The sequence below is a fragment of the Balaenoptera borealis genome, assembly GCF_965194805.1.
Source record: "Balaenoptera borealis genome assembly, chromosome: 19".
Classification (NCBI taxonomy): domain Eukaryota; kingdom Metazoa; phylum Chordata; class Mammalia; order Artiodactyla; family Balaenopteridae; genus Balaenoptera; species Balaenoptera borealis.
In genome coordinates this window covers 50,613,992-50,640,285 of record NC_138878.1, presented here as the reverse complement: position 1 = coordinate 50,640,285, position 26,294 = coordinate 50,613,992, and the positions used below count along the sequence as shown (strand labels likewise).

Below are 26,294 nucleotides of genomic sequence, written 5' to 3'. Positions count from 1 at the left end.
GAGAGTTCTAAAGAAGATGAATCCAAAGACACCCACATCAAAATATATTATAATTAAATTGTCAAAAGTTTAAACAAGGAGACAATCTTAAAAGCAGCAAGAGAAAAACATGTTACATACAAGGAAACCCTCATAAGATCTATCAGCAGATTTTTCAGCAGAAACTGCAGACCAGAAGGGAGTAGCACAATATATTCAACCAAAAATATATTACCCAGCAAAGTTGTCCTTTAGAATTGGAGTAGAGGTAAAGAGTTTTCAGGACATGCAAAAGCAGAAGGAGTTAATCACCACCAGACCAGCCTTACAAGAAATGTTAAAGGACTTTCTTTAAGCTGAAATACAAGGGCACTAATTAGTAACAGGAAAACATGAAATTAAAAATTTCACTGGTAAATATATAGGAAAATTAAAGATAATCTGTTGTTGTAAAGTTGGTGGGTTAATCACTTATAAATCTAATATGAAGGTTAAAAAACAAAGATAGTAAAAATATAACTACAATAATTTGTTAATGAATATACAAGATAAAAAGATGTAAATTGCAACATCATAAACATAAAATGGGGAGAGAATAAAAAATGTAGTTTTGGAATTCATTCAAACTTAAGTTATCAACTTAAAATAGACGGTTATAAGTTGTTTTATGTAAGTCTCATAGTAACCACAAAGAAACCTATAGTAGATACACAGAAAGTAAAGACAAAGGAATCTAAGCATAACACTACAGAAAATCATGAAATCACACTTGAAGAGAGCAAGAGAAGAAAGGAACCAAAAGGAATTACAGAAAGCCAGGGAACAGTGAACAAAATGGCAATAAGTCCATACCTAACAATAATTACTTTAAATATAAACGGACTAAAATTCTCCAATCAAAACACATAGAGTGGTTGAATGGATAAAAAAGCAAGACCCACGTATGTGCTGCTTACAAGAGACTCACTTCAGATATAAAGACATAAACAGACTGAAAGTGAAGGGATGGAAAAATGTACTCCATGCAAATGGAAGCCAAAAGAAAGGTGGGTTGGCTTTACTTAGACAAAATAGACTTTAAGACAAACACTGTAATAAGAGACAAAGGTTATTATAAGATGATAAAGAGGTCACTCCAACAAGAGGATATAACATTTGTAAATATTTGTGCACCCAACATAGGCACACCTAAAAATATAAAGCAAATATTAACAGACCTAAAGAGAAAAACAGACAGTCATACAATAATAGTAGGCGACTTTAATACCCCACTTTTATTAATGGATAGATCATCCAGACAGATAATCAGTAAGGAAACATTGGCCTTAAATGATACATCAGACCATGTGTATACAGAACATTGCATCCAAAAGCAACACAATACACATTCTTCTCCAAGCACACATGTAACATTCTCCAGGATAGATCATATATTAGGCCACAAAACAAGTCTTAATAAATTTAAAAGGATTGAAATCATATCAAGCATCTTTTCTGACCACAATAGTGCAAAACTAGAAATCAATTAAAAGAAGGAAACTGGAAAATTAACAAATATGTGGACATTAAACAACATGCTACTCTGATCAACCAGTGGATCAAAGAAGAAATCAGAAAATATCTTGAGACAAATGAAAATGGAAACACAACATACCAAAACTTATGGGATACAGCAAAAGCAATTCCAAGAGGGAAGTTCATAGTAATAAACACCTACACTAGGGGACAAGAAAGATCTCAAGTAAACAACCTAACTTTATACCTCAAGTAACTAGAAAAAGAACATACAAAGCCCAATAGAAGGAAGGAAATAACAAAGATCAGAGCAGAAGTAAATTAAAAAATAGAAAAGATCAATGAACTAAGCTGTTTGTTTGAAATCATACCAAGAATTAATACCAACCCTTCTCAAATTCTTCTAAAGAATTGAAGAGGAAGAGACACTGCTAAACTCATTTTACGAGAAAAGCATTACCCTAATGCCAAAGCCAGACAAGAACACTCCAAGAAAATTGTAGGCCAATGTCCCTGATAAACAGAGATACAAAAATCCTCAAAAAAATATTAGCAAACTGAATTCAACAGTATAGTTGACCCTTAAACAACATGGGTTTGAACTGCATGGGTCCACTTATACGTAAATTTTTTTTTCAATAAATACGTACAGTACTACAGAATCCATGGTTGGTTGAATCTGCAGGTGTAGAACTGTGGATCTGGAGAGCCAACTGTGGGACTTGAGCATCTGCAGATTTTGGTATCCACAGCCAGTCCTAGAACCAGTTCTCCACAGATACTGAGGGATGACTGTATATTGAAAGGATCAAACACCACGATCAAGGGCTGTTTATTCATGGGATACAAGGATGGTTCAACATCTGCAAATTAGTCAGTACAGTAAGTCCCCTACATATGAACGAGTTCCGTTCCAAGAGCACATTTGTAAGTCCAATTTGTTCCTAAGTCCAACAAAGTTAGCCTAGGTACCCAACTAACACAATTGACTATATAGTACTGTACCATACTAGGTTTATAATACTTTTCACACAATACGTAAAAAACAACACAAAAAATAAAACATTTTTAATCTTACAATAGAGTAAGATTACAGTACAGTAGCACAGTACAACAGCTGGCATACAGGGGTTGGCATGGAGTGAATAGGCAAGAAGAGTTACTGACTGGAGGAGGAAGAGGAGGTGGGAGATGGTAGAGCTGAAGGATCATCAGCAACAGGAGACGGAGGGCAAACTGCAGTTTCACTCACGCCTGATGTTGATGGAGCACATGTTTGCATCTTTGAAAGTTCGCAACTTGAAGGTTTGTATGTAGGGGACTTACTGTATAATACACCATATTAACAAAATTAAGAGTAAAACCTGTGATCATCTCAATAGATGCAGAAAATTTTGACAAAAATTCAACATATTGTCATGATAAAAACTCTCAACAAACCGGGTGTAGAAGGACAATACTGCAACATAGTAATAGGCCATATATGACAAGCCTACATCTAAAGCTGAAACCTTCAGGGGCAACACAAGGATGTCCACTCTTACCAGTTTTATTCAACAGAATACTAGAAGTCCAAGCCAGAGCAATTAGGCAAGAAAGATATAAAAAGCATCCAAATTGGAAAGGAAGAAGTAAAATTGCCTCTATTTGCTGATGACAATGAAATTATATATAGAAAACCCTAAAGGCTCCACCAAAAAACTGTTAGAACTAATAAATGAATTCAGTAAATTTGCAGGACACACAATCAATATGCAAAAATCAGTTGTGTTTCTATACACTAACAAAAAACTATTGGAAAGAGAAATTAAGAAAACAATCCCATTTATAGTAGCATCAAAAAGAATAAAACACTTAGGAATAAATTTACTAAGGAGATGAAACATGTACACTTGATCTTAGCCAAAAGGCTGAGAAGCGATAAGGAGGTGAAACATATGTACACCAAAAACTATAAAACATTGATGAAAGAAATTGAAGATGGTGCAAATAAATGGAAAGATATTCTGTGCTCATGGATTGAAAGAATACTGTTACAACGTCCATGCTACCCAAAGTGACCTGCAGAGTCAGAATGATCCCTATCAAAATTCCAGTGGCATTTTTCACAGAAACAGATAAAACAATCCTAAAATTTATATGGAACCACAAAAGACCTCAAATATTTAAAGTAGACTCGAGAAAGAAAAACAAAGCTGGAGATATCACACCTCCTGATTTCAAGCTATATTACAAAGAAATAGTAATCAAAACGGTGTACTGTTGGCATGAAAACAGACACATAGATCAATGGAACAGAATTGAGAGCCCAGATATAAACCCATGTGTATACGGTCAACAAAGGAGCCAAGAATATACTATGGGGAAAGGATAGTCTCTTTAGTAAATGATGCTGGGAAAACTGAATATCCACTTGCAAAAGAATGAAACTGGACCCCTGTTGTACACCATACACAAAAATCAACTCAAAATGAATTAAGGACTTGAATGTAAGACCTGAATTATGAAACTCCTTGGTCTTGGCATTGATTTTTTTGGACTTGATACCAGAAGCAAAGACAACAAAAGCAAAAATAAACAAGTGGACTACATCAAAACTAAAAAAGCTTTTGCAAAGGGAACTATCAACAAAATGAAAAGGCAACCTATGGAATGGGAGAAAATATTTGCAAACCACATGTCCAATAAAGGGTTAATATCCAAACTATACAAGGAACTCATACAACTCAATAGCACAAAAACAAATAACCCAATTTGAAAATGGACAAAGGATCTGAATAGACATTTTTCCAAAGAAGACATACAGATGGCCAACAGGTATATGAAAAGGTGCTCAATGTCACTAATGCATCAGGAAAATGCAACTTATAACCACAATGAGATATCACCTCATACCTGTTAGCGTGTCTTTTTTTTAAAAAGATAGAAATTCTGGTGAGGGTGTGGAGAAAAGGGAACCCTTGTACACTATTGGTGAGAATGTAAGTTGGTGCAGCCACTATAAAAAACAGTATGGAGGTTCCTCAAGTAATTAAAAACGGAACTACCATACCATTCAGCAATCCCACTTCTGGGTATGTATCTAAAGGAAATGAAATCACTATCTTGAAGAGATATCTATACTCTCATGTTCATTGCAGCATTATTTATGATAACCAAGGTGTGAAAACCACTTGTGTGTCTGTCAGGATGAATGGATAAAGAAAATGTGGTATATGTCACATGTTTTATATATATATATATATATATATATATACACACACACACACATATACATATATATACATATATATATAAAACATATGACATACAGTGGAATATTATTCAGCCTTAAAGAACAAGGCAGTTCTGTCACTTGCAACATGGGTGAACATGGAGGGTATTATTCTAAGTGAAATAAGCCAGATAAAGGACAATACTGCTTGGTATCACTTATATGTGGAATCTTAAAAAAAGAAATCGAACTCATAGAAACACAGAGTAGAATGGTGACTGCCATGGGCTGGGGGCATGGGAGAAATAGGGAGAGGCAAGTAAAAGGGTACAAACTTTGACGCATAAGATGAATGAGATCTGAGGATCTAATGTATAACGTGGTGACTATAGTTGATAATACTGTGCTGTATAGTTGAAACTTGCTGAGAGAGTAGAACTTGTGTTCTCTCCCCACAAAATGGTAAATATGCGGGGTGATGGGTGTGTAATTAACTTGGAGGTGGAGATCCTTTCACAGTGTACGTGTATATAAAGAGAGAAGACAGACTAGGTTTTACTTTAGAAGCAGGATTGCAGAATTCAATTCGACAGACTCACTGAGCAGACCACTACACTATTTTTGAGGTTCTGAGCAAACCTCAAAAATTGTGAGGAACAGCAAGAGGGGCCAGCAGCTCAGGTCTGTGCCCTGGAGGCTCATGTGTGTGAGGGTTGTGTGGGGCTGGAGGCGCGGTGGGGTTGTCAGGACGCCCAGCTCACTGGCTCCTACTGGGATCGGGGTGGGGGGGGAGCCATGTGTGCACGGTGTTGTCTCGTGGCTCCTGGGAGATCAGGGCAGCTTTATGGGCCGCTTTCTTTCTTTTTGAAGTAGGACTTAGGTTTAAAATTTTTAAATATCAGTTTTGAGATATAATTCACATACCATCTAATTCACCCATTTAAAGTATACAATTCAGTGATTTTTAGTGTATTCACAGAACTGTGCAACCGTCACCACAATCAATTTTAGAACATTTTCATCACAGCAAGAAAACTCACAACAAGAAATCTCACACCTGTTAGCGGTCACTCCTCCTTCTTTCCCACCACCCACATTGGCCCTGGCACCCACTACTTTCTGTCTCTGTGGATTTGCCTGTTCTGAATGTTTTATATAACGGGAATCATACAATAGGTGGTCTTTTGTGGCTGACTTCTTTCACCTAACATAATGTTAACTTTTTTTTTTTTTTAACAAAAATATTAAAGTTCCTGGGGTCCTATGATCCAAAACAGGCTTCCTAGGCCAGGGCCTTCTGCAGGGCTGTGGGCAAGCCAGTTCTCTTTCAGAAGGTTGTGGGCAGGCAGGCCCAGTGACTGGCTGTTGCCCTCACCCGCCCCCCCAAAATGTGCACTCCATTCTACCCTTTGCGGCCCCCGTTCTCCATGACAGTCTCCCCTGATGCCTCCAGCCAGAGGTGATCTCTGTCTCCAACCATTGCAGGCTTCTGTTGGTACCACTCTCAAGGCACGTTCTGCCCTGTGCTATGTGAGAAGACCCATCTCTGTGTGGAACCAAACAATCCTTGTAAACAGTGAAATGTGCTGTAACGCCCACAATGGCTTAGTGAGCTTTCAGTGTTTGCTGAATGAATCATGAAAATTTTTGTTGAATAAGGAATTATGCCATCAGGGCCATTGCTTCTGGCCCTGATGGAATTACTGCTCCCAGCTTTGGCCTCTTACTGTAAACAACTAGAAAACCAGGCAGAATAAATAATACAACTCTTTACAGACATCAGACAGCAGCAGGCAGCATGTGATCACGGGGAGAAGGGGGATAAACAGATGAGCCTTATGAGCACATTGCTTTCTGCTTGGAGGCGCTCTCGGATAACAGCGCAGGGTGCAGCAACGCAGGCAGAGTACAGCAGTCTGAACTGAAGAGACAGGTTAGATTTGGGGAAGCAGAGGAGACTAGGATTTGTGGGGCAGGAACACCAGAGAGGAGGCAGCCATGGCAAGAGCTACATAAATCCACATGGGGTTCCTGGCAGTCCTCTGTTGAACACTAACCTGCACATGTACAGGATGAAACTCTGTGAGGCCAGGCAGAAAACAAGTTCAGGGAACTGTGAGCTAAAAATAATCAGCACCTAGAGACCTTTGGGTTCTGACGAGCCACAGTGGGGAGACCTTGGTGAACACCGCAGCATTGAGTGAGGAGCCCAGAAGGGCCATGCCTTAGCAGTATGGCTAAACCCGCCTTTCGGTAAAGACGCACCCTAGCCAGGGTAAAGAGATGAGCCTCAAAAGCATCGTCTTTTGTGCGTAACTTAAGAGCCTACAAGAGAAAAAGAAGAACACAAAACACTTTAAAAGAAGACAACAAAATCTAGACACTCAACGACATAACGCTGGAAAAGTTTTATTGGCATCCAATAAAAAATTATTAGATATGTTCCACATTTTAAAATACTGAAAAGTTTTGACAACTAAATGCAACATGTAATCCTGGATTGGATTCTTGACCAGAAAAGGACATCAGTGGGAAAATAGGCAAAATTTCAATATAGTCTATAGATTAGAATAGAGTATCACATCAGTCTTGATTTCCTGATTTTTATGATGGTACTGTGGTCAAATAGATGAATGCTTTTGCTTTTAGGAAATATACATTGAAATATTTAGAGGAAAAGGAGCATTATGTCTATAAATTACTCTCAAACACTTCAGATTCTTATATATATATAAATATATATGCAAATATATCAATTTATATACACACACACACACAAGATTCCTAGATAGCTGATGCCCAGTCTAGGTTAAGAATAGCTAAGACTTGAAATTTCAGAGGAAGTGTAATTTAATTTGTCTTCACCATGTGTTTTGTTTTTAGAGTTTAAATATTGAAGGCCTCCCATCAAAGGGCCCTATACCGCCCTGGCTGGTAAGTGAAAGTTATTTAATTTCAGGCCCATATTTTCTGGGCTATAATTGAATAGCTGTTACAAACCATTCCAAATGAAGCAAATTTTCTTTCCTTTTTAAAGATGTGCTGATTGTGTTTAGATGTAAGAAAGATATTAACCTTCTTTACTCCATTATGTTCAGGTGGATACAAAGTACCTGTCCCCCTTGTTGCTGGCCTATGAAGACAGAATGAAAGAGAAGGACGAGCTCAATGCCAGCCTTCAGGTAGGTGGGCAAAAGTCTCAGAAGAGCAAGGTTTGTAAAAAAGAAGACCGATTCAAACTTGGAAGCAACATTTTGAAGATAGGTATAGCCAACATCTAGCAGGTACTCAAGTGTTTGTTAAAAGAAGGAAAGGAGGAAGGGGGGAGTGTAGCAGGGTGGGGACGGGGAGAAGGAAGAGGGAAGGCAGGAGAGAGTGATGGGCGGAGCAGGAGGGGTGGGTTGGGATTGATGGGAGAAGTATGGAGGGACGGGGTGGTGCTGCATTGGAAGCCGTGATTTCCCAGACTGGCAGCCCCACGTGGGCTGGGATCTTGGGGTGCGGAGAAGGCAGCAGTGGGAGGTGCTACTTTCCTGGTCCTGTGCAGCTGCAAACAGCACTGGTAAAAGGGACATTTGGGCAGACAAGGAAGGTAGAAGACCGGGGATGTTTTAGGCAGACTTAGATGCTTCTTAATTCTATGAAGAGCTGACCCCCAGGAAGTCTAATTACTGAGTTGTTGGTAATGGTGGGGAAGTGAGATTTTTCTTTGTTTCTGCCGTGTTCGCTCTTTTCCATGGGAATGGCTCCTGGAGCAGAGTTCATTCTAATTATACAGGAAACCAAGGCTGTGCAGGTGTTATAGATACATCCCATGCCTTTCCGTGCTGCGAACCTCTATGTTCCTTATTTAAGTGACCAAAGAGATCTCTGGAATTGGAGGGATCCAGGGAGAAAAGAGTTGGTATTTCTGGGATCCCTGATTGGAAGGGTCTGTTAAGAGTCACCCAGCCTGTTCTTGTTCTGCTGTCCCATGTACATGGCCCATGTAATGCAGTTGTGAACCTTTTCTCCTAGACTTTCTGTTGGACACTTAATTTTTTAAGAGGGCAAATTAATCTTGTATAATTGGTTAAGTATCAATCCAAATAATAAAAATACTTATTTAGTGCTCCTTCTAAAATAGGGTTCGGGAAACATTTTCTGTAAACATTTACTTAGTATCAATTTTAGGCTTTGGGGGCCATGGAGTCTCTATTTGTAGCTACTCAGCTCTGCTACTGTAGCATGAAAGCGGCTGCAGAGCAGGTGTGAACGAATGGGTGTGGCTATGTTCCAATAAAACTTTATTGACATTACAGGGGGCCGGCCTGTGGGCTGTAGTTTGCCCCACCCATGTTCTGAAAAAGGGCCAGTGGACTGCTAGAAATTAGGGAGTGCATTTGGGCAGAAAGGTGAAAGAGAAGTTGCTTGGCATTGTTGCTTTTTATAAGTATAAATGTCTGCTAGCTGGGAGAAGAATATTTAGAAGCATCCCAGAATAAATATTAGCACCTAAGATTCTCACCAAAAGACAGCACACGATACTGAAGCTGGCCAAGGGCTAGCTGAGAAAAGTCATGATGGAGGCCACCCAGCATGAGTGCCACAAACACAGACCGTTAGCAGTCGAAAACAGACCAAGCAACAGTCCTCATGTGGGGGCCAGTGAGTGATGAAGCTGGACTGACTGATGGCTTTAAGTAAGGGAGACTTTCTCGTGATTGTAATGGTGCAAAATTATGAGACTCCAACGCCTGCACTAAGCCCTTCCCCACCAAAATGGGCTTTAGTTAGGAGGAAAAATTCTTATTTTTATCTAAAAAGCTCCAATTTATCCTCCGAAGTCTTTAAACAAAGAAAAAACTATGGCATTTATAGGCATCTCTGCCTTTTTTATTCCCCTTTTTATCTTTTCAAATATTTGGCAGTTATAGAAAAATGTTATCAAGTTAGGAATCGAATATTTAAAACCTGAGGTGCTTTGTCCCTTGTTCTCTGCATGGCAGCTGTCTCTTGTGTTTTCTCGCTAGACCGTGAGCCCCTCGAGGGCAGGCACTTGGTGCTGGTACCAAGTTTAAGGCTGCCGGTACTATGAGACTTTGCTTAAACGCTATTAACATTTGATTTTAGCCACAGCGACAGCATTAGAACTAAGAAATACAGAGATGAATGTATGTGTGTGTTACAGTTTACATAAATGTTGTTTCAGGAGGAAATGAGAACGTTTAAGATGAGAGTCCAAGAAGTGGTGAAAGAAAATGAAGAATTGCACCAAGAGCTGAATAAGAATAGTGTTGTCACCAGTGAGGAATGGCAAGTGGTGTTGTGTTTCTGGTATTTTGCTAATTAAAAAAAGAAAAGATAATAGGAATAAACTTTATTAAATTGTCAAATATATATGTATTTTAACTAAAACATTTTAATGGAGAGTTTCTAAGAAACTAATAAGGTGTAGTGAAAACTAGTAAATTATTCTAAACTTGTATTTTAAAGACTACTTTAAAAATTCTAAATAGGTTTATATATATATATAAATATATATTTGCTGTCTCCATTTTTATCTTCTGAGGTTGTATTTTTCTAGGGCACTTTTCCCATCCCAAACCCGTTGAGTCACATCCTTTCTTAGACCCCTCTGATGGCTCCCAGGGCTTTAGGACAGACAGTCCAGGATGAGGCCCTGCACTCCCAGCTCCCACTTGCCCTGCCCCTTCCATTCCCAGACAGCTGAGTGCTGCCTCACTTCCCGCCTATTGCGGATGCCCTTCCCTCCCCCTGGAACACCCCTTTCTGCCCTCCTGTACATCCGTTAGGGCCCTGCTCAAATGGTGCTAGTCAGTAGCTCTCCCTGAAGGCAGAGTGAATTGTTCCTTTGTCTCAGTTTCTGACTTGGCCCTAAACACATGCCCTGTGCTGGTACCTGCCATGCTGTGCCTACCTATGTGTCTTCACACCTGTCTCCCTCTTCTCCTTTGGGAGCATCTCAAGGGCAGGGCCGTGTCCTGTTCATCTAGCACAGCAGCAACAGATGCCTGTTCAGTGCATTTGAGAAAGTAAATGTCTTCAAAAGTCTAAAGGCAATACCCAAGCAGGACCAAGAAAGCAAAAGCTGTTCAGGTATATCTTTTTGCCTTGGGTAGGTATGTTATAGTTAATATTTTTTTAATGTCTTAACATCCCTGAAAAAAATTAAATATTTTCCATATGTGATATACAGAAATTTGGAATTGAGTCAACAGCATTCTTAGCATTAGGTGGGTTCTCCCTGATTTTATGGCCACTGATGTGTCAGTTGGGACTGGTTGGGCAGCTACTGGATCCTGTTGTACTGTGGCTTCCCCAGTTGAACTTTGATTTTCTTCTGTCAGGGTTCCTAGTGTGTCTCCCCTCAAACCCTCCTTGAATAGTGCCCTAGAAAGCAGGTCAGTTGGGCTGCTTCCAGGAGCCCTCTCCCAAACCCTCAGATTCTTTCTCTAACCTTGTGTATAGCTGTAAGTCAAACCTGTTTACTTCTCATTATGGTAAAAACAAATAAATAAATAAAAGAAAGGAAAGAAAGGCAGACCCCACTTTGAAATCCGCATGCCCACTATCTTCCCCAGTCCTGTTTATAAGACTTCAAAATTTGCGTCCTGCTCTAGTCTGGTGGCCTGTGGCACAGGGCTGGGGCGCAGAAAGCTGTTAGTCCTGCACAGGGCCTGTTGAGGCCCTGCGGCCGGCCTCCCCCTACTCTGAATTCACTGTCCTCCAGCTGGGGCAGGACCGGGGCCTCGCACTCTGTAGGCAGGTCTCCCGCCACCGTGAAGCCAGTCCCAGTTGTGCCCTCGCCTGCCCTGCCTTGGCTGCTGCTCTCTGTGCCTGCGCGGGCATGAGGCGCAGTGCATCCCGGTCCGATGCTCGGGCACGCTGACCTCACACGTCAGCAGAGTCTTCCTCCTTAAGTTTCAGATAATTTCTCCATGAACTTCTGGGCTGCAACTAAACTCTACATTTCTTTCCCTAACTTCCTCTGACCATTTGGGTAACCTCATGCTTAATGGACCTCAGTTTCTTTACCTATAAAATGGGAAGGAGCATTAAACTAAATTTGAGGTTTTGACCTTTTTTTTTTTTTAGGAATGGGAGATCCCTTTCATTTAAAAAAGAAAGAAAAGGTGGAAGGGAGGGGGGAAGGGAAGGAAAGAGGTAGGGAAAGAAGGAAAGAAGAGGGAAGTAAGGAAGGAGGAAGGGAAGGAGGGAGGAAGTCTGATAAGAAAGTCCAAAGTGGAGCTGCTGTGTTTGAGGCAGGCATGAGGAGGCTGGAGCGGCCCCGCCTAGGGGAACTCCGCTGCGGTACAGCGTGCGGCCTCCTCCACACCACCGGTCGGGCAGCTGGTAGGGACGCCTCCAGGTGCCAAGGAGCTAGTGCACAGCCTCTGTTGAGGGAGGTCATCACTAGAGCTGGACTCCTTTCATCTTTTCTCCCTCCTTCCTCCACCTCACGTTTTTGAGTCTAAAGTGGAAAATTGAGGTCATTTACTGGTTTACCATGTACTTCGGGTGGTAAACATTTAACTAGATGATTTCTAAGATCCCTTTAGCTCATTCTCACTGGATTTTGCGATCATGAGGTTGAGCTGAGCTGGGATTTACTTTGCACCAACTGTCAGGATAGGGTTTGCGCATGTGAAATTCAACCTGGGGGTCTTAGTACAGTTTAAGAACTCGTACAAGGGCTTTTAACAAAGTCATTGTCTTTTGGCAAATATGCTACCGAGTACAAGTGAACATATTGTGCTTAAGATGGGAGCTTTCTAAATTCTTTAAAAATATTTCATACTGGCTTCAAAATAATCCACTGGGTGGAGGGATTAGAGGTTTATATAGATGAAACAAGACTGGCCATTTGATAATTGTTCAAGCTGGGCGTTTTGTACATGGGAGTTTCTAGTCTATTCTTTCTACTTTTGTATATGTTTGAAATTTTACATTTTAACAAGTTACTAAAGCAGTTCGTAATTCAAACTTCATTTCTGTCCTTTCCCTCAATTTAATGGAAATGGCAAGACTTACTATGTTAATAACATGTTTAGCATTAAAACATGTCATTACCTACAACACATTTGATGCTTTCTTTTAGACTCAGGAGTGTCTCTGTAACCATTCTGCACCTGAATGTCAGTATTTAATTTTGTAAATCAATTGTAGGCGTCAGCTTCAGACTCAAGCAGAACTGGTTTTAGAGGAAAACAAGTTGTTGATAGAGCAGTTGGAGATTCAGCAAAGAAAAGCCAAGGACACGCACCAGGAGCGTCTCCAGGAAGGTGAGCGGTCCTTCCCGCGAGTGGTGGTGATGCTGAGACGTCGCCATTGTGTCATTTTACACTGGCACCCCCCCACCCCCACGTGAAGACACTGGAAGTCATGTTTTTTAGAACATGTTCTTCTTTACTGAAGGACAGCCGATTATGTTGTAGCATATCCAGCCATCACCCGTGATGCACTGACTGCTTTCTCTTGGACTCCACGGTGTCGAGTTACTCTCTTTTGTAAATCAGTTGTGGATGACAGCTTTAGAGTGAGCAGAACTGAGTTTGGGGGGAAACAGTGTGCCACGTAACTGGGAAAAATCGTGTGAGATGAATATTTGAAACAACACGAGGACACGTTCCCCATAATTTGTTGAATGAGTAAATAAGTAGGAACCATTGACTCTCCAAACAGTTTCTCTGTGCTCTCGCCCTTCCCTCAGCGCTGCAGGTGCTGCCGTAGCTTAAGTCTCCATCAGATCCTTTCTGTGAGGGCCTCTTCTCCCCACATGTCTCCCCCGCCCCCGCACCGCCGCCCCATCCCAGGAACCTCACAGCGTATGACAGTGGACTTTGAAGTGGCCAGACTGAGTCATTTATTCCACTTCGATTAAAACCAAAACTTATGAGCACGAAAGAGAGTGGTATTTTTTTTTTCTTTGGCTTTACTGATTTTTCTTTTCCGGTGAAGAACAATGTAGGACAGGAGGCCAAGATACAAGCTGTCTTCTGTGAGCCAGCGTGAGTCCTTTCTGTTTCCCCTTCTGCACCTGTTATTCAGCGGCTCCCCTTTCCACACCACGGAAGAGTCCGCTACCAGCCCCTGCTGTAGCTGAAGCTGCGGGGCTGGCGCTTGGCTTGTGTCTATCGACCAGGCTGGGTCCGCGGGAGTTTCCTCCCCATAGACTGAGCAGGCACAGGAGTAGCTGCCTTTGTCCTGGCACTGCTTGGGGTGGAGGGGAGAGAAAGCCTCAAAGATCAGAGACGACAGGGAAGTTAATTTCATATTTACTGAGCTTAATCTCAAACACAGCAGATCTAAACAGGTGGGATGATTATTTTGGCCTGTGTGATTCAGTCAGCTGCCCATGTTATTTTCCCATTTCCCAGAAACAGCTATTCATTTCGATCAACTAAATGTTTTCACAGAACAGAAGGATTTAGAGTTCTACGCTGTAATACTTATGAGTGCTAGTTTCAGCAGATGCCCAGGAAGTGTCTTAATATTACATATTTCCATGTCCCTTAGGATGAAAATATTTATGATTTACTTTAGATGTAGGACACTAAACATAAAAAGTTAATGAAGAAAGGGAAGAAAAACAAATTCTGCCCTTAGTTGGGCCATACTTGATGTCCTTAAAATCTTGAAAATCTTGCACTTTTAGGGACGACATCATGATGTACGCTTGTACATCTGTGTGTGACTTAAGGCTTCAGTCTTCAGAAAGTCAGTTCCTTGAAGACTGGAATCATGTCTTGTTAAATATTATATATTTAACAATAATATCAGTATATTGATCCCCAGTAAGAAGGTGTATATTTAGTGACTACTTAATATAGGGACAGTAATTGCTAAGTACAAAGCCTTTGGTATTAATTTCTAAATCGCCAGCACATTTTTTTTAAAGATCATCTTTTATAAGCTCTCACTAGTATTAGTAATCAGTAATCATGCTTTATTAGCTCTTCTGTACCAAGTCTTTATCCATCTCTTTTGTGTTTCAGTTTCTAAACTGACTAAACAGCTAATGCTTCTGGAGACTAAAACACAGAGCCAAGAAAAGGAGCTAACTAAGAGTAAGGAGCAATTGGAAACTTTAAGGACAGAATGCCAGGAACTAAAACTACAGTTGGACAGCAAAGTTGCAATAGAAGTTCACACTTCAATTGTAAATGAATTAAAAAGGTAAGGACTCAAATGTCTTTTCAAGCGTTCATGCGTCACCATGCATGTTGTTACAGACAGGTAGGGAGAGGGTGCTCCCTCTTTTTTTGGGTCATTTAGCTACACCGGCACAGGTGTCCAAGACTAAGAATGGTAAATATTTTATTAAAGTAGAACGAGGCCGTCCTTGAGGGCTGTGGTCTACAGTTTGTGTGTATGTATATGATTTTTTCCCCTACTGTTCCAGCCTCTCTTGTTTTTAGATCCAAAGACAATTTAAAGTAGTAGAACTGGAAATCTAGATCTCCAGTAATGGGGAACTGGTGAAATGAAAGGATAGAACCATAAAATGATATACAGTGCAGCCATTAAACATGATGTCACAGAAGAATATTTTTGACATTGGAAAATAACCACAATATATTTGTAAGTGAAGAGATTAGGTTACAAAACAGTATGTACAGAATGATTGCAATTTTATTTAAAAAGAAAAAAGGTGTGTGTGTGTGTGTGTGTGTGTGTGTGTGTGTGTGTGTGTGTGTATTAAGCTGCCCAACCATCCCAGTTTGCCTGGGACTGAGGGGTTTCCCAGGATGTGGGACTTCTCGTGTTAACGAAGATGACTGGGACGAGTTCATCACTCTCATGTGTGTATGTCTGTCTGTGTCTGTATAATTACATACATGTATATAAAATTACTTATATACCATATGTACATAGAGAAAGGATTGGAAGAATGGAAAAATAGTAATAGAAATTATCTTTGGCAGGTGAAATTATGGGTGTGAGTGAAATTACAGCAGTCAGTGTTCTCCAAATAAACAGCCAATAGGATATGTATATGTATATTTGGAGAGAGCGAAAGAGATTTATTTTAAAGAGTGGCTCATGCAGTTGTGAGGGCTGGCAAATCCAGACTCCATAGGGCAGCCCAGCTGGCTGGGGACTCAGGCTGGAACCCGAGACTATGTTATAGTCTTGAGGCAGAATTCTTTCTTCTTTGGGAAACCTCAGTTTTTGCTCATAAGGTCTTCAACTAATGGGATGAGGCCTGCCCATGTTATCAAGGATAATCTCCCTTACTTAAAGTCAACTGACTGAGATGTTAGTCACGTCTACAAAATACCTTCACAGAAACATCTAACGAGTATTTGACCAAACAACTGGGCACCATAGACTAGCCAAGCTGACGCATAAACTTAACTATCATAATGAGTAATGTAATGTAAATTTTCTTTGTGTTTTCTCTACTTTCCAAGTGTTCTGTTATGAATGCATATTACTTTTGTAATAGAGAAGAAATAATTTTTTAAATGGTGGGGCTTTCAGCTCAAGGTGGTTGATGCGGGGGAATAAATGAGTTAGTGCATACAAAGTGCTTAGCTTGGTGTATCAGTAAATGCTGATGATTTCAAGTACAGGAACCCAGTGTTTTGACTATACTATTGCATGCTGTCTGGGCCAGATCTGTACTTTACTTTTCTGTTCCAGTAGAGGAAGGAAATTTTTTTGAAGTCATATTCATCTTTAGGATTTTATTTTCCTCAAATACCCACTCCTGTGGCTGATTTTTTTTTTTTTTTATGGATGCATCATTACCACATATCCTAATAGCCCCCTAGAGGTGAGTATAAAAGGTATAAAAAATTTCTGAAGGAAGCCACTAATTGGCAATGGGAGTGAAGGCAATGGGAGATGTGGTCACTGAAGAAACAAACATGTCACCAAATCTCTTCTAAGTGGAAACTGGGTCAGGAGTGTAGTGGCTCAGAAGGCACTGGCCTGGGAGGTGTTTCCTGCTAGTCTCAGCCTGTCAGTAGTGATGCTGTCGGGTAGCAATGCCTGAAGCACCCACCTGGGCCATCCTACTTGTGGCCAGCCACCCCCTCCCCCCCCAGCCCCGCCCAGGTGTTGTTGGCTGGGCCGGCCCTTACGGTTCTTATTCTGACTGTAAGATGCACCCCAGCAGCACCATTAGGAAACGCTGAAGAAACAAGTTTCATTCCTCACAGGTCCTGGAGGGTTCACGGTGCACCTGGGGCCACACAACAAGGTCGAAGGGAGAGAGAGAGACAGCGCAGACCTGAGATTCTGCCCTTTTTGGGGTCAAGGGTGAAGTGCCTAGGGTTTCACGGGTTCACTCTTTACTGGCGAAAGCAGGAATTTGGGTGCAGGAAGGGAGCCACTGAAATGGTCAGTTACCTAGATCACCCAGAGCTTTCTAAAAGGGGAACCTTATGGGTAAGACGGCCTGGCTCTTTGTCTAGTTGTGTGGCCCACAGTATGTTTATTCGAGAAGAATGTCTTTGAAATGGAAGCCTCAGCAATCAAAAGCTTAATGTCAAGCACTTACATCATGGTCAGAAAAGCGGATTGTCAGGTTCTTACGCTACAGCAGGGAAAGCCTTTGTGCCAGCTTTTTGCTGAGAGGCTTTGGGCTCCGAGTTGACAGGTGGGGTAGGGAATAGGGGAATGAGGAGGGTGGAGGTGGGGGAGTGTTGGCCTGTTGGCGCTCTTGGAAGGGGCAGTGTTTGCTTGGAGAGGAAATCTGTAACGTGGGAAGAGGGGCATGGATTCATCAGAGACGGAATATGTGAATTCAGGGAAGTGTGTAGAGGCGGTACCAAGACCTGGTAGAAAAATAGGCAAAATAAGGAGAAGAAAACTCAGAGTGTTTTGGTCTGGGCTACTACACACAGGGGCCAAGGACACCTTGGAGCCAAGGACACCTTGGAGTTAGGCTAAAGGTGGCAGAAGGGCCTCTGGGGCTTCAGTGCACTTGCCCTCTGGTTGCCTCAGTGAGGGGGAGCCCTTCCCATGCTGCTGTCATAATAGAGGTAACGCCACATACAAAAGAGGAATTATTAACTAGCAGCAGAGTGGCTGTTGAGCTAGCTCCTACAATGGGGGTGAGTCTGAGTTAGGAAAGGGTTGTACCTCAGGCAAAGGTGAGGTCATGAAGAAAAGATTATTTGTATAAAAAAAGGTTGGGTTGAACCTGTGCTCGGTGAGCTTCTAGGTATGGTACATATGTGTTGTTCTCCTATCCTGTTGAAGGCAGTGCAGATAATAAACCCAGAGTGGCTTATCCATTTTGTCTTGCTTGTTCTACTTATTGACAACCATGCCTGGAAGGAACTGTGATGCAGGAAACGGCAGAAGCTTATCTTCCTAGTGAACTGTCCGGTTGGCTTAGACTTAGACTGGTGGTTACAACTTGAAGCTTAGATTGCTCTTTGCTTTTACTATTGCCTAGAAAGCTCGAGCTTACTCGGCTTGGGTGATGGGAGAGAAAACGGGTGTCAACCTACGTCACTAAAGAAATTTAGCAAACTCTTTTGGGGAGAGCTAAGGGTTTGCGGTGGCTAGTGGTATCTGCAAAAGGCAAGCCTTCCTTATCCTGGTTTTGGGGGGTCCTGTATCCTAAAGTGAAGCCAACTATTCGCATAACTCACCTACACAGACGGAGTCCTGGTCATCAGTCAGCGATGTGTCTGCTCAGGGAGGCGCCAGGACAGAACAGTCCCCTACTACAGTGCACACCAAATACCCAGTCTTCATCCGAAAGTAAGAACAGACGGCTAGATGTGACCAACAGCAAGGAGCATTGGGTGTAGGGGGGAAATTGCAAAGGAGAGAGACCTAGATGAGCAGAGAAACTCACTTCGAAGGAAACTGAGATAACACAGAGAACTGAGGAGAGTTTTTTGGCCGCGCCAGGCGGCTTGTGAGATCTCAGCTCCCCAACCAGGGACTGAACCCAGGCCCTTGGCAGTGAAAGCCCGGAATCCTAACCCACTAGGCCATCCGGGACCTCCCAAGGAGAGTTTAAAAGAATAAAATGCCATGGCAAAAAAAGTGTAATCACTAAATAAGAAAAATTAAAAACGATTACCAGAATTTTCAAAAAAAATCAGTAGAAGGGCTGAAAGATAAATTTGTGGATTCACCTAGAACATCAGGAAACAAACAGTTGGGAATGGAGAGAAAAGATAACAGATGGAAGACCCATCCAAGAGGTCCAGCCTCAGATCATCAGGAATCACAGAGAGATTAAAGAAAATGGAAAGGGAGTTGAAGGGCATTTCCAGATCTCTGAAGCCGTTGATTAAAAGGACCCACAGAACCCAGAATTATCAGACAAAGACTATAAAACAACTGGTGGCTTGTGCTTAAAGAAAGAAAAGACAAGCTCCAAATTGTCTTCAGGGAACTATAAAACATGACAATAGTGGGTTTGAAAAGGAAGAAATAGAATTTTTAGAACTGAAAAATACAAACTCAGTGGATGGGCTTAACTACAGATTAGACACAGCTGAACTGTGAAATAATGAACTGAAATAGGTCAGAAGCAAAACTAGTTCGGGATGACATAGAGTGTTCATAGGTTGAGGTACCACTAGATTGGAGACAAGAATCAGCATAGGGATATATTTATATCAAAAGGAGCGGTTAGAGATAGGATAGCTGAGAATCTTCCCCAACCGAAGGTGACGATACATGGTTTGTGCTAGCCCAGCCGGGACGGTTTCCTTCAGAGGAGTTCAGCGGCAGCAGGCTCTTAACAGGGGTCCTGTGGTCCCTTGAATGTTAGCTTCAGAGTGCTGGATACAAGCAAACCCTGGACGACCTAGAATTTTATTACCAGAAAAAATCCCTTTCAGAAGTGAAGTCAAATAAGGGTATTTTCCAACCCAAACTGAGTGTCACCACCAGCAGACCTGCATTAAAGGCAATTCTAAAGGAGGGTATAGAAGGCATAAGTCTGGAGGAGGAAAGTAACTCAAGGTGGGACGTCTGAGAAGCAAGATGGAACTAAAATACAGTGGTAAATTTGTGGATAAATGTAAATGAACGTTGATTCTATAAACCAATAATGATAAATCTTTGGAGACTTAAAAATACATAGAATTAAAATGTACAACAAAAATAGCATATAATTAGTGAGGGTGGTAAATGGAATTTGTGTTCTAAAGTCTGTATCATTCAGAAGAGGATAAAGATGTTGATTTTATAGTTTGAAAATATGCATGATGAAATTTCTGGGAACAGAATGTGTTTAACTTCTAAACTAGTTTAGGGAAAAAAAGAATGATTTTTTTAAAAAGTAATCCAAATGATGTCAAGAAAAGGTAGAACAAGTGGGAAAACAGAAAACACAAAATAAAATGTTAGATTTAAAAGCAAATATATCGGTATTAGGGAAAGTGAAATAGAGAAAGTCATCACTCACAGGTCCTGGAGGAGGTACACAGCACTCCTCATGGGGCCACGTGGGAGGTCAAGGCAGGTGCAGGCAGAGAGAAGCCACAGGACCTGGGGCATATGCCTTTATTAGGGTACGTGGGTGGAGTGCTTTGGGCTTCCTGGGCTAAGGCCAATTGGTCAGTTCAAACCAGAAAAGAGCAGGGTTTTGGTAAGGTTCAAGGGGGAGAGGGGGTTCTTACCTAAAGGGCGCATGAGGGGAAGGCCCTGCAAGGTGAGGAAGGAGGGTCGCTGGGGGAGTCATATCAGGAACTTACATTGACTTGTGACTCTGCCGGCTGATATAAGGCCTGCGCTCCAGAGCGGGGCTAGTGTCAGTTCAAGACCCCTGCAGGCCGCTTGGCCACACAAAATGGTGCCAAGGCAGCAGTATCACGGAGTAGTTTACCAAAACTCTCAACAGCCACTCTGTGTTGTCGTTAAGATATACATCTCAAACATAAGGACACAGAAAGTTCAAAAGTAAAAGGAAAGAAAGAGCTATACTACTCAAACACGAACCAAAAGAAAGGTGGTAAATTATATTAACATCTGACAAGATAAATGTTAAGGTAAAGACTCCACATAACAAAGAGGATCAATTCATAGAGATAAAAGGTTCAATCCATCAAATAGATGCACCTAAAAATAAGTTCATGCCAATACATTTGGAAATTTAGATGAAATAGTCACATTCGTTGAAAAATATAACTTGTCAAAACCGACTTATAAAGAAAAAGAATACCTGAATATTCCTTTAGTCATTAAAGAAATTGAATCCAAAGATCTTCCCTTGAAGAAAACTACCGGCCTAGATACCTTCACAAGAGAGCTCTAAAAATATTCAAGGAGGAAATAATTCTAGTCTCACCTAAACACTTCTTAAAGGACAGAAAAAGAGTTAATGCTCTCTAATTCATTTTATGAGGTAAATATAACCTTGATACCAAAACCCAACAATGATGGTATAAGAAAGGAAAATTACATTTCATTTTCGCTCATGAATCTAGATGTAAAAACTCTAAAAACAGTATTTGTAATAGATGTGAATTTCTTTAATGGTTCTGCTGAAAAATAAAACTACAGTAAATGTCACTCTCAGTGGTGGAATGTTGCAAGCTTTCCTATTGAGACTGGAAACAGTACAGAGATGCCCTCTGATACCATTTCTAAACAGCATAAACAACATTGGTTACTAAATGGTAGCTAGTGCACATGGCAAGAAAAAGAAAAGTTATAAAGTTTGGGAAGAAAGAAATAATAGTGTCATTATTTATAGATGATAGAATTCCAAATGTAGAAAACATCTACAAATAAATCATTAGAAATAATAATAGACTTTTGCACTACAGTAATCAGAGCAGCGTGTTATTGGCACAAAAATAGAAATGTGGATCGATGGAACAGAATAGAGAACCCAGAAATAAACCCACACACCTATGGTCAATTAATCTTTGACAAAGGAGGCAAGAATATACAATGGGAAAAAGACAGTCTCTTCAGCAAGTGGTGTTGGGAAAGTTGGACAGCCACATGTAAATCAGTGAAATTAGAACACACCCTCTCACCATACACAAAAATAAACTCAAAATGGCTTGAAGACTTAAACATAAGACGTGACACCGTAAAACTCCTAGAGGAGAACATAGGCAAAACATTCTCTGACGTAAATCATACCAAGGTTTTCTAAGGTCAGTCTCCCAAGGCAATAGAACTAAAAATGAAAGTAAACAAATGGGACCTAATCAAACTTACAATCTTTAGCTCAGCAAAGGAAACCATAAACAAAATGAAAAGACAACCTACAGAATGGGAGAAAATATTTGCGAACAATGCAACCATCAAGGGCTTAATTTCCCAAATATACAAACAGCTCATACAATTCAGTAACAACAGCAACAACAAAACCCAATTGAAAAATGGGCAGAAGACCTAAAGAGACATTTCTCCAAAGAAGACATACAAATGGCTAATATCCACATGAAAAGATGCTCAACATCGCTAATTATTAGAGAAATGCAAATCAGAACTACAGTGAGGTACCACCTCATTGCTGGTCAGAATGGCCATCATTAAAAACTACAAATAGCAAATGCTGGAGAGGGTGTCGAGAAAAGAGAACCTTTCTACAGTGTTGGTGGGAATGTAAGTTAGTGCAGCCACTGTGGAAAACAGTATGGAGGTTCCTCAGAAAATTAGAAATAGAATTACCATATGATCTAGCAGTCCCACTCCTGGGCATATATCCAGACAAAACTAGAATTCAAAAGGATTTATGCACCCCTAGGTTTATAGCGGCATTATTCACAATAGCCAAGACATGGAAACAACCTAAATGTCCATCAACAGATGAATGGATAAGGAAGATGTTGTACATATATACAGTGGAATACTACTCAGCCATAAAAAAAATAACAAAATAATGCCATTTGCAGCAACATGGATGCAACTAGAAATTATCATACTAAGTAAGTCAGAAAGACGAATACTATATGATATCACTTATATGTAGAATCTAAAATATGACACAAATGAACCTATCTTATCTGTGAAACACAAACAGAATCACGGACATAGAGAATAGACTGGTGGTTGCCAAGGGGGAGGGGAGTGGGAGAGGGATGGATTGGAAGTTTGGGGTTAGCAGATGCAAACTGGTTTATATAGAATGGATAAACAACAAGGTCCTACTGCATAGCACAGGGAACTATATTCAATCCTGTGATAAACCATAATGGAAAAGAATATGAAAAAGAATGTATATACATATAACTGAGTCACTTTGCTGTACAGCAGTAATTAACAAAACATTGTAAATCAACTATGCTTCAATAAAATAAGAAATAATAATGAATTTTTGCAACGTTGGTAGAAACAAAGTCAATTTATAAAAATCGATTGTATTTCTTTGTAGGAATAAATATGTAGAAAATGATATTTTGAAAAAGATGACCCCCCCCCCAAAAAAAAGGGGGGAAAGAAAGAAGGAAGGGAGGAACTATCTACAAAGCGTCACAAATAGAAAGGAGTAGAAAGATTCACAGTACTTTTATTGGAAAAATCATTAAACTTTATTGATAATTTCACTGGGTAAAGAATTCCAAGTTGACGGGTTTTTGGTTTTGGAGTTTTTTCCCATTCAGTTTAAAGGTGTTCTCTCTAGCCTTCTGTCTTGCATTGTGTCTAATGAAAATCTGCAGTTGTTATTATCTTTGTTCCTCTGAACAGTGATATGTCTTTTCTCTTTGGCTTCTTCTAATAATTTTCCTTTGTTTCTGGTTCTTAGCATTTACTTAGGATGTACCTTGGTGTGGTTTCTTTATGTTTATTCAGCTTTAGGTTGATTGAGCTTCTTGGGCTGTGGATGTATATTTTTCATCAGATTTGGAAATAATTTAGCTGTTATTTCTTCAATATTCTTTTCTGTTTTTCCGTCTCTCATCTCTCCTCCTGGGACCACTTGATACTGTCCCATGGGCCTCTGATGCTCCGTCCATTTCTTTTTCCTCCTCTTGTTTCTCTCTGTGCTTCAGATGGGTAGTTTATATTGCTTGTCTTCAAGTTCACTAATCTTTTCTTCTGTAGTGTCTAATCTTTTTATTCTCATCCAACGTATTGTTTACCTCTTCCATTTGTTTTTTTCCATCACTAGAAGATCCATTTGAGTCTTTTTTGTATTTTTCATTTCTCTCCTCACCATGCTGTTATTCTCTATTATATGCCATCATCTCTCTGACTTCTGGATCCATTCTGTTGATTTTTTTTTTTCCCCTCTTGATCATGGACCCTATTTTATTGCTTATTCCCATGCTTGATTGGATATTGAATATTGTAGATTTTGTGTTGCTGGCTGCTAGATTTAGTGCATTGCTTTGAATAGTGTTACATTTTGTTCTAGTGCATTCTTTCAAAGCTTGCTTTTGTTAGGGTAGGCCCAAAGCAGCCTTTAGTCAGGGCTAGTTTAACCCTACTACAAAGGCAGTATACCCTTCTGAGGGTTATTGCCAATCTCCCTTATATTATAAGGTCTTTCTACTCTGGCTGGTGGGCTCATGCAGTATTCCCAGTTCTTGGTGAATGTCAGGAATTGTTCTGCCTCCTTGTTTCTCGTGTTTCTTTCCTCGGCCTCAGGTAGTTTCCTCTCATACATGTGCAGATCAGTAGTCAGCCAAAGACTGGTGGTGACCCCACCTAAAGATCTCCAGAGCCCTTCCTCTCTCCCTGGAACTCCCTCCTCTCTGCCCACAATCTCTAGCTGCCTTGGCCTCTCTGATCTCTGACCTCTGACTCCTCAACTCAGCAAGTCCACTGGGTTTGGCTTGGGTTTTCCCTCCCTGTACTGCAGCCAGGCAGTAAGCTGCAGCAGTCATAGTACTCACCGTGTTATTTCCCTCTCAGGGATCACAGTCCTGTACTGCTTAGTGTCCAAAGTCTGAAAACTGTTGTTTCGTATGTTTTGCCTGGTTTTCTAGATGAATAAATCTGGTCTCTGTAACTCTGTCTTGGCTGGAAGCAGAAAGAAGTCTTTGTATTTTCAGCCTTCTTCTTTAACCCTTTATCGTAAATCCAGGTCAGTGTGTCCAGTAAAATAATAGATAAATTATTTTTCAGTGAAATAAATGAATTCTGGTTTTTATATATTCTTTTTTAAAAATTAATTAATTAATTTATTTATTTTTGGCTGTGTTGGGTCTTCGTTTCTGTGCGAGGGCTTTCTCCAGTTGCGGCGAGCGGGGGCCACTCTTCATTGTGGTGCGTGGGCCTCTCACTATCACGGCCTCTCTTGTTGCGGAGCACAGGCTCCAGACGTGCAGGCTCAGTAGTTGTGGTTCACGGGCCCAGTTGCTCCAGGGCATGTGGGATCTTCCCAGACCAGGGCTCAAACCCGTGTCCCCTGCATTGGCAGGCAGACTCTCAACCACTGCGCCACCAGGGAAGCCCTGGTTTTTATATATTCTTGAGTTACAGTTGATAAATTAACCTTAAAATTATACATTATTATGTATTCCTGCTGCACATGACAAGTATGCGGCTCCTACCACATGCTTCTCTCTCTGCAAACTTGACAACACCCAAGCTGCTGTTCAGCAGAATGCGTTCACTCACCTCAGACTGCCCAGATGTCATGGCAATGTTAAAATGCTATGAAAGTTTTGGAGCCATTTTCTCAATTTCTGTGCTTATCTTGTGGATGAGTAACAGACAGCTGGAGACTGCCCATCTGATCCACCTGAGGACCACACTTTGAGTCGCACTGCCCTAGAGAATCCTGCAAGTGTGTGTGCAGAATATAGCCCAAGTGACTGTCAACAGGAAAACGAATGTATAGCGTTTGGTGTACTGATACAATGAAATATTCTATAGCCACACAAAACGACGGGTGAGTCTTAGATACGTAATGACACTAAAGTACATATAGTCCCTTTGTGCACCTATTATGGGTCTTGGTTCCCTTTATATCTGGTTCCAATACTGGCAAACTGAACTAAGCTGTAGTGATGCATAGATAGGCGATGACACTATAGAGATGATTAAGGAGGGACTCTATGACTGGGGGTGGGGGGGGAGAACACATGGGAGTGTCTGGGGTACCAGAAATGTTCTGTTTCTTGACCTGTGTGGTAATTATGTGGGTGTTCACTATAATTGTTTGTTAAAATATGTATTTACCATTTGTTTAGTTTTCTATATTACATTTCACAATTTAAAAATTTAAGTCATGGTTTTTCACCAGAAGAACTAAAATCAGAAATGGTCAGGGCTTCCCTGGTGGCGCAGCGGTTGAGAATCTGCCTGCCAATGCAGGGGACACGGGTTCGAGCCCTGGTCTGTGAAGATCCCACATGCCGCGGAGCAACTGGGCCCGTGAGCCACAATTACTGAGCCTGCGCGTCTGGAGCCTGTGCTCCGCAACAAGAGAGGCCGTGATAGTGAGAGGCCCGCGCACCGCGATGAAGAGTGGCCCCCACTTGCCGCAACTAGAGAAAGCCCTCGCACAGAAACGAAGACCCAACACAGCCATAAATAAATAAATAAATAAATAAATAAATAAATAAATAAATAAATAAATAAATAAATAAAAGAAAAAAAAGAAAAAGAAAGGGTCAGTAGAAGTTTCTTCTGGGGAGTGAGACCCTAGGGATGGACTAGGAAACATTTTATTTAAAAAAATTTTTTTTAATCA

The 26,294-nt window shown here is 40.9% G+C and overlaps 1 protein-coding gene across 7 annotated transcripts in view; it reads left to right on the top strand.

Annotated features, from left to right (window-relative positions):
* The window catches only part of CEP89 (centrosomal protein 89), a gene marked incomplete at its 3' end in the record, with an annotated part of 74,383 nt that overhangs the window by 31,053 nt on the left and 17,036 nt on the right, over positions 1-26,294 (top strand). For 5 of the 7 annotated variants that reach the window (XR_014237348.1, XR_014237349.1, XM_082366488.1 and 2 more), the window contains exons 10-14: positions 7,592-7,642; positions 7,807-7,890; positions 9,900-10,003; positions 12,878-12,993; positions 14,707-14,887. Coding sequence is in view for 5 of the 7 variants with exons in the window: in XM_082366488.1 (XP_082222614.1) it covers positions 7,592-7,642; positions 7,807-7,890; positions 9,900-10,003; positions 12,878-12,993; positions 14,707-14,887 (536 nt within the window). Of the gene's footprint in view, positions 1-7,591; positions 7,643-7,806; positions 7,891-9,899; positions 10,011-12,877; positions 12,994-14,706; positions 14,888-26,294 lie in introns of all 7 variants that reach the window. The other 2 variants (XM_082366489.1, XM_082366487.1) reach the window with 1 other exon arrangement.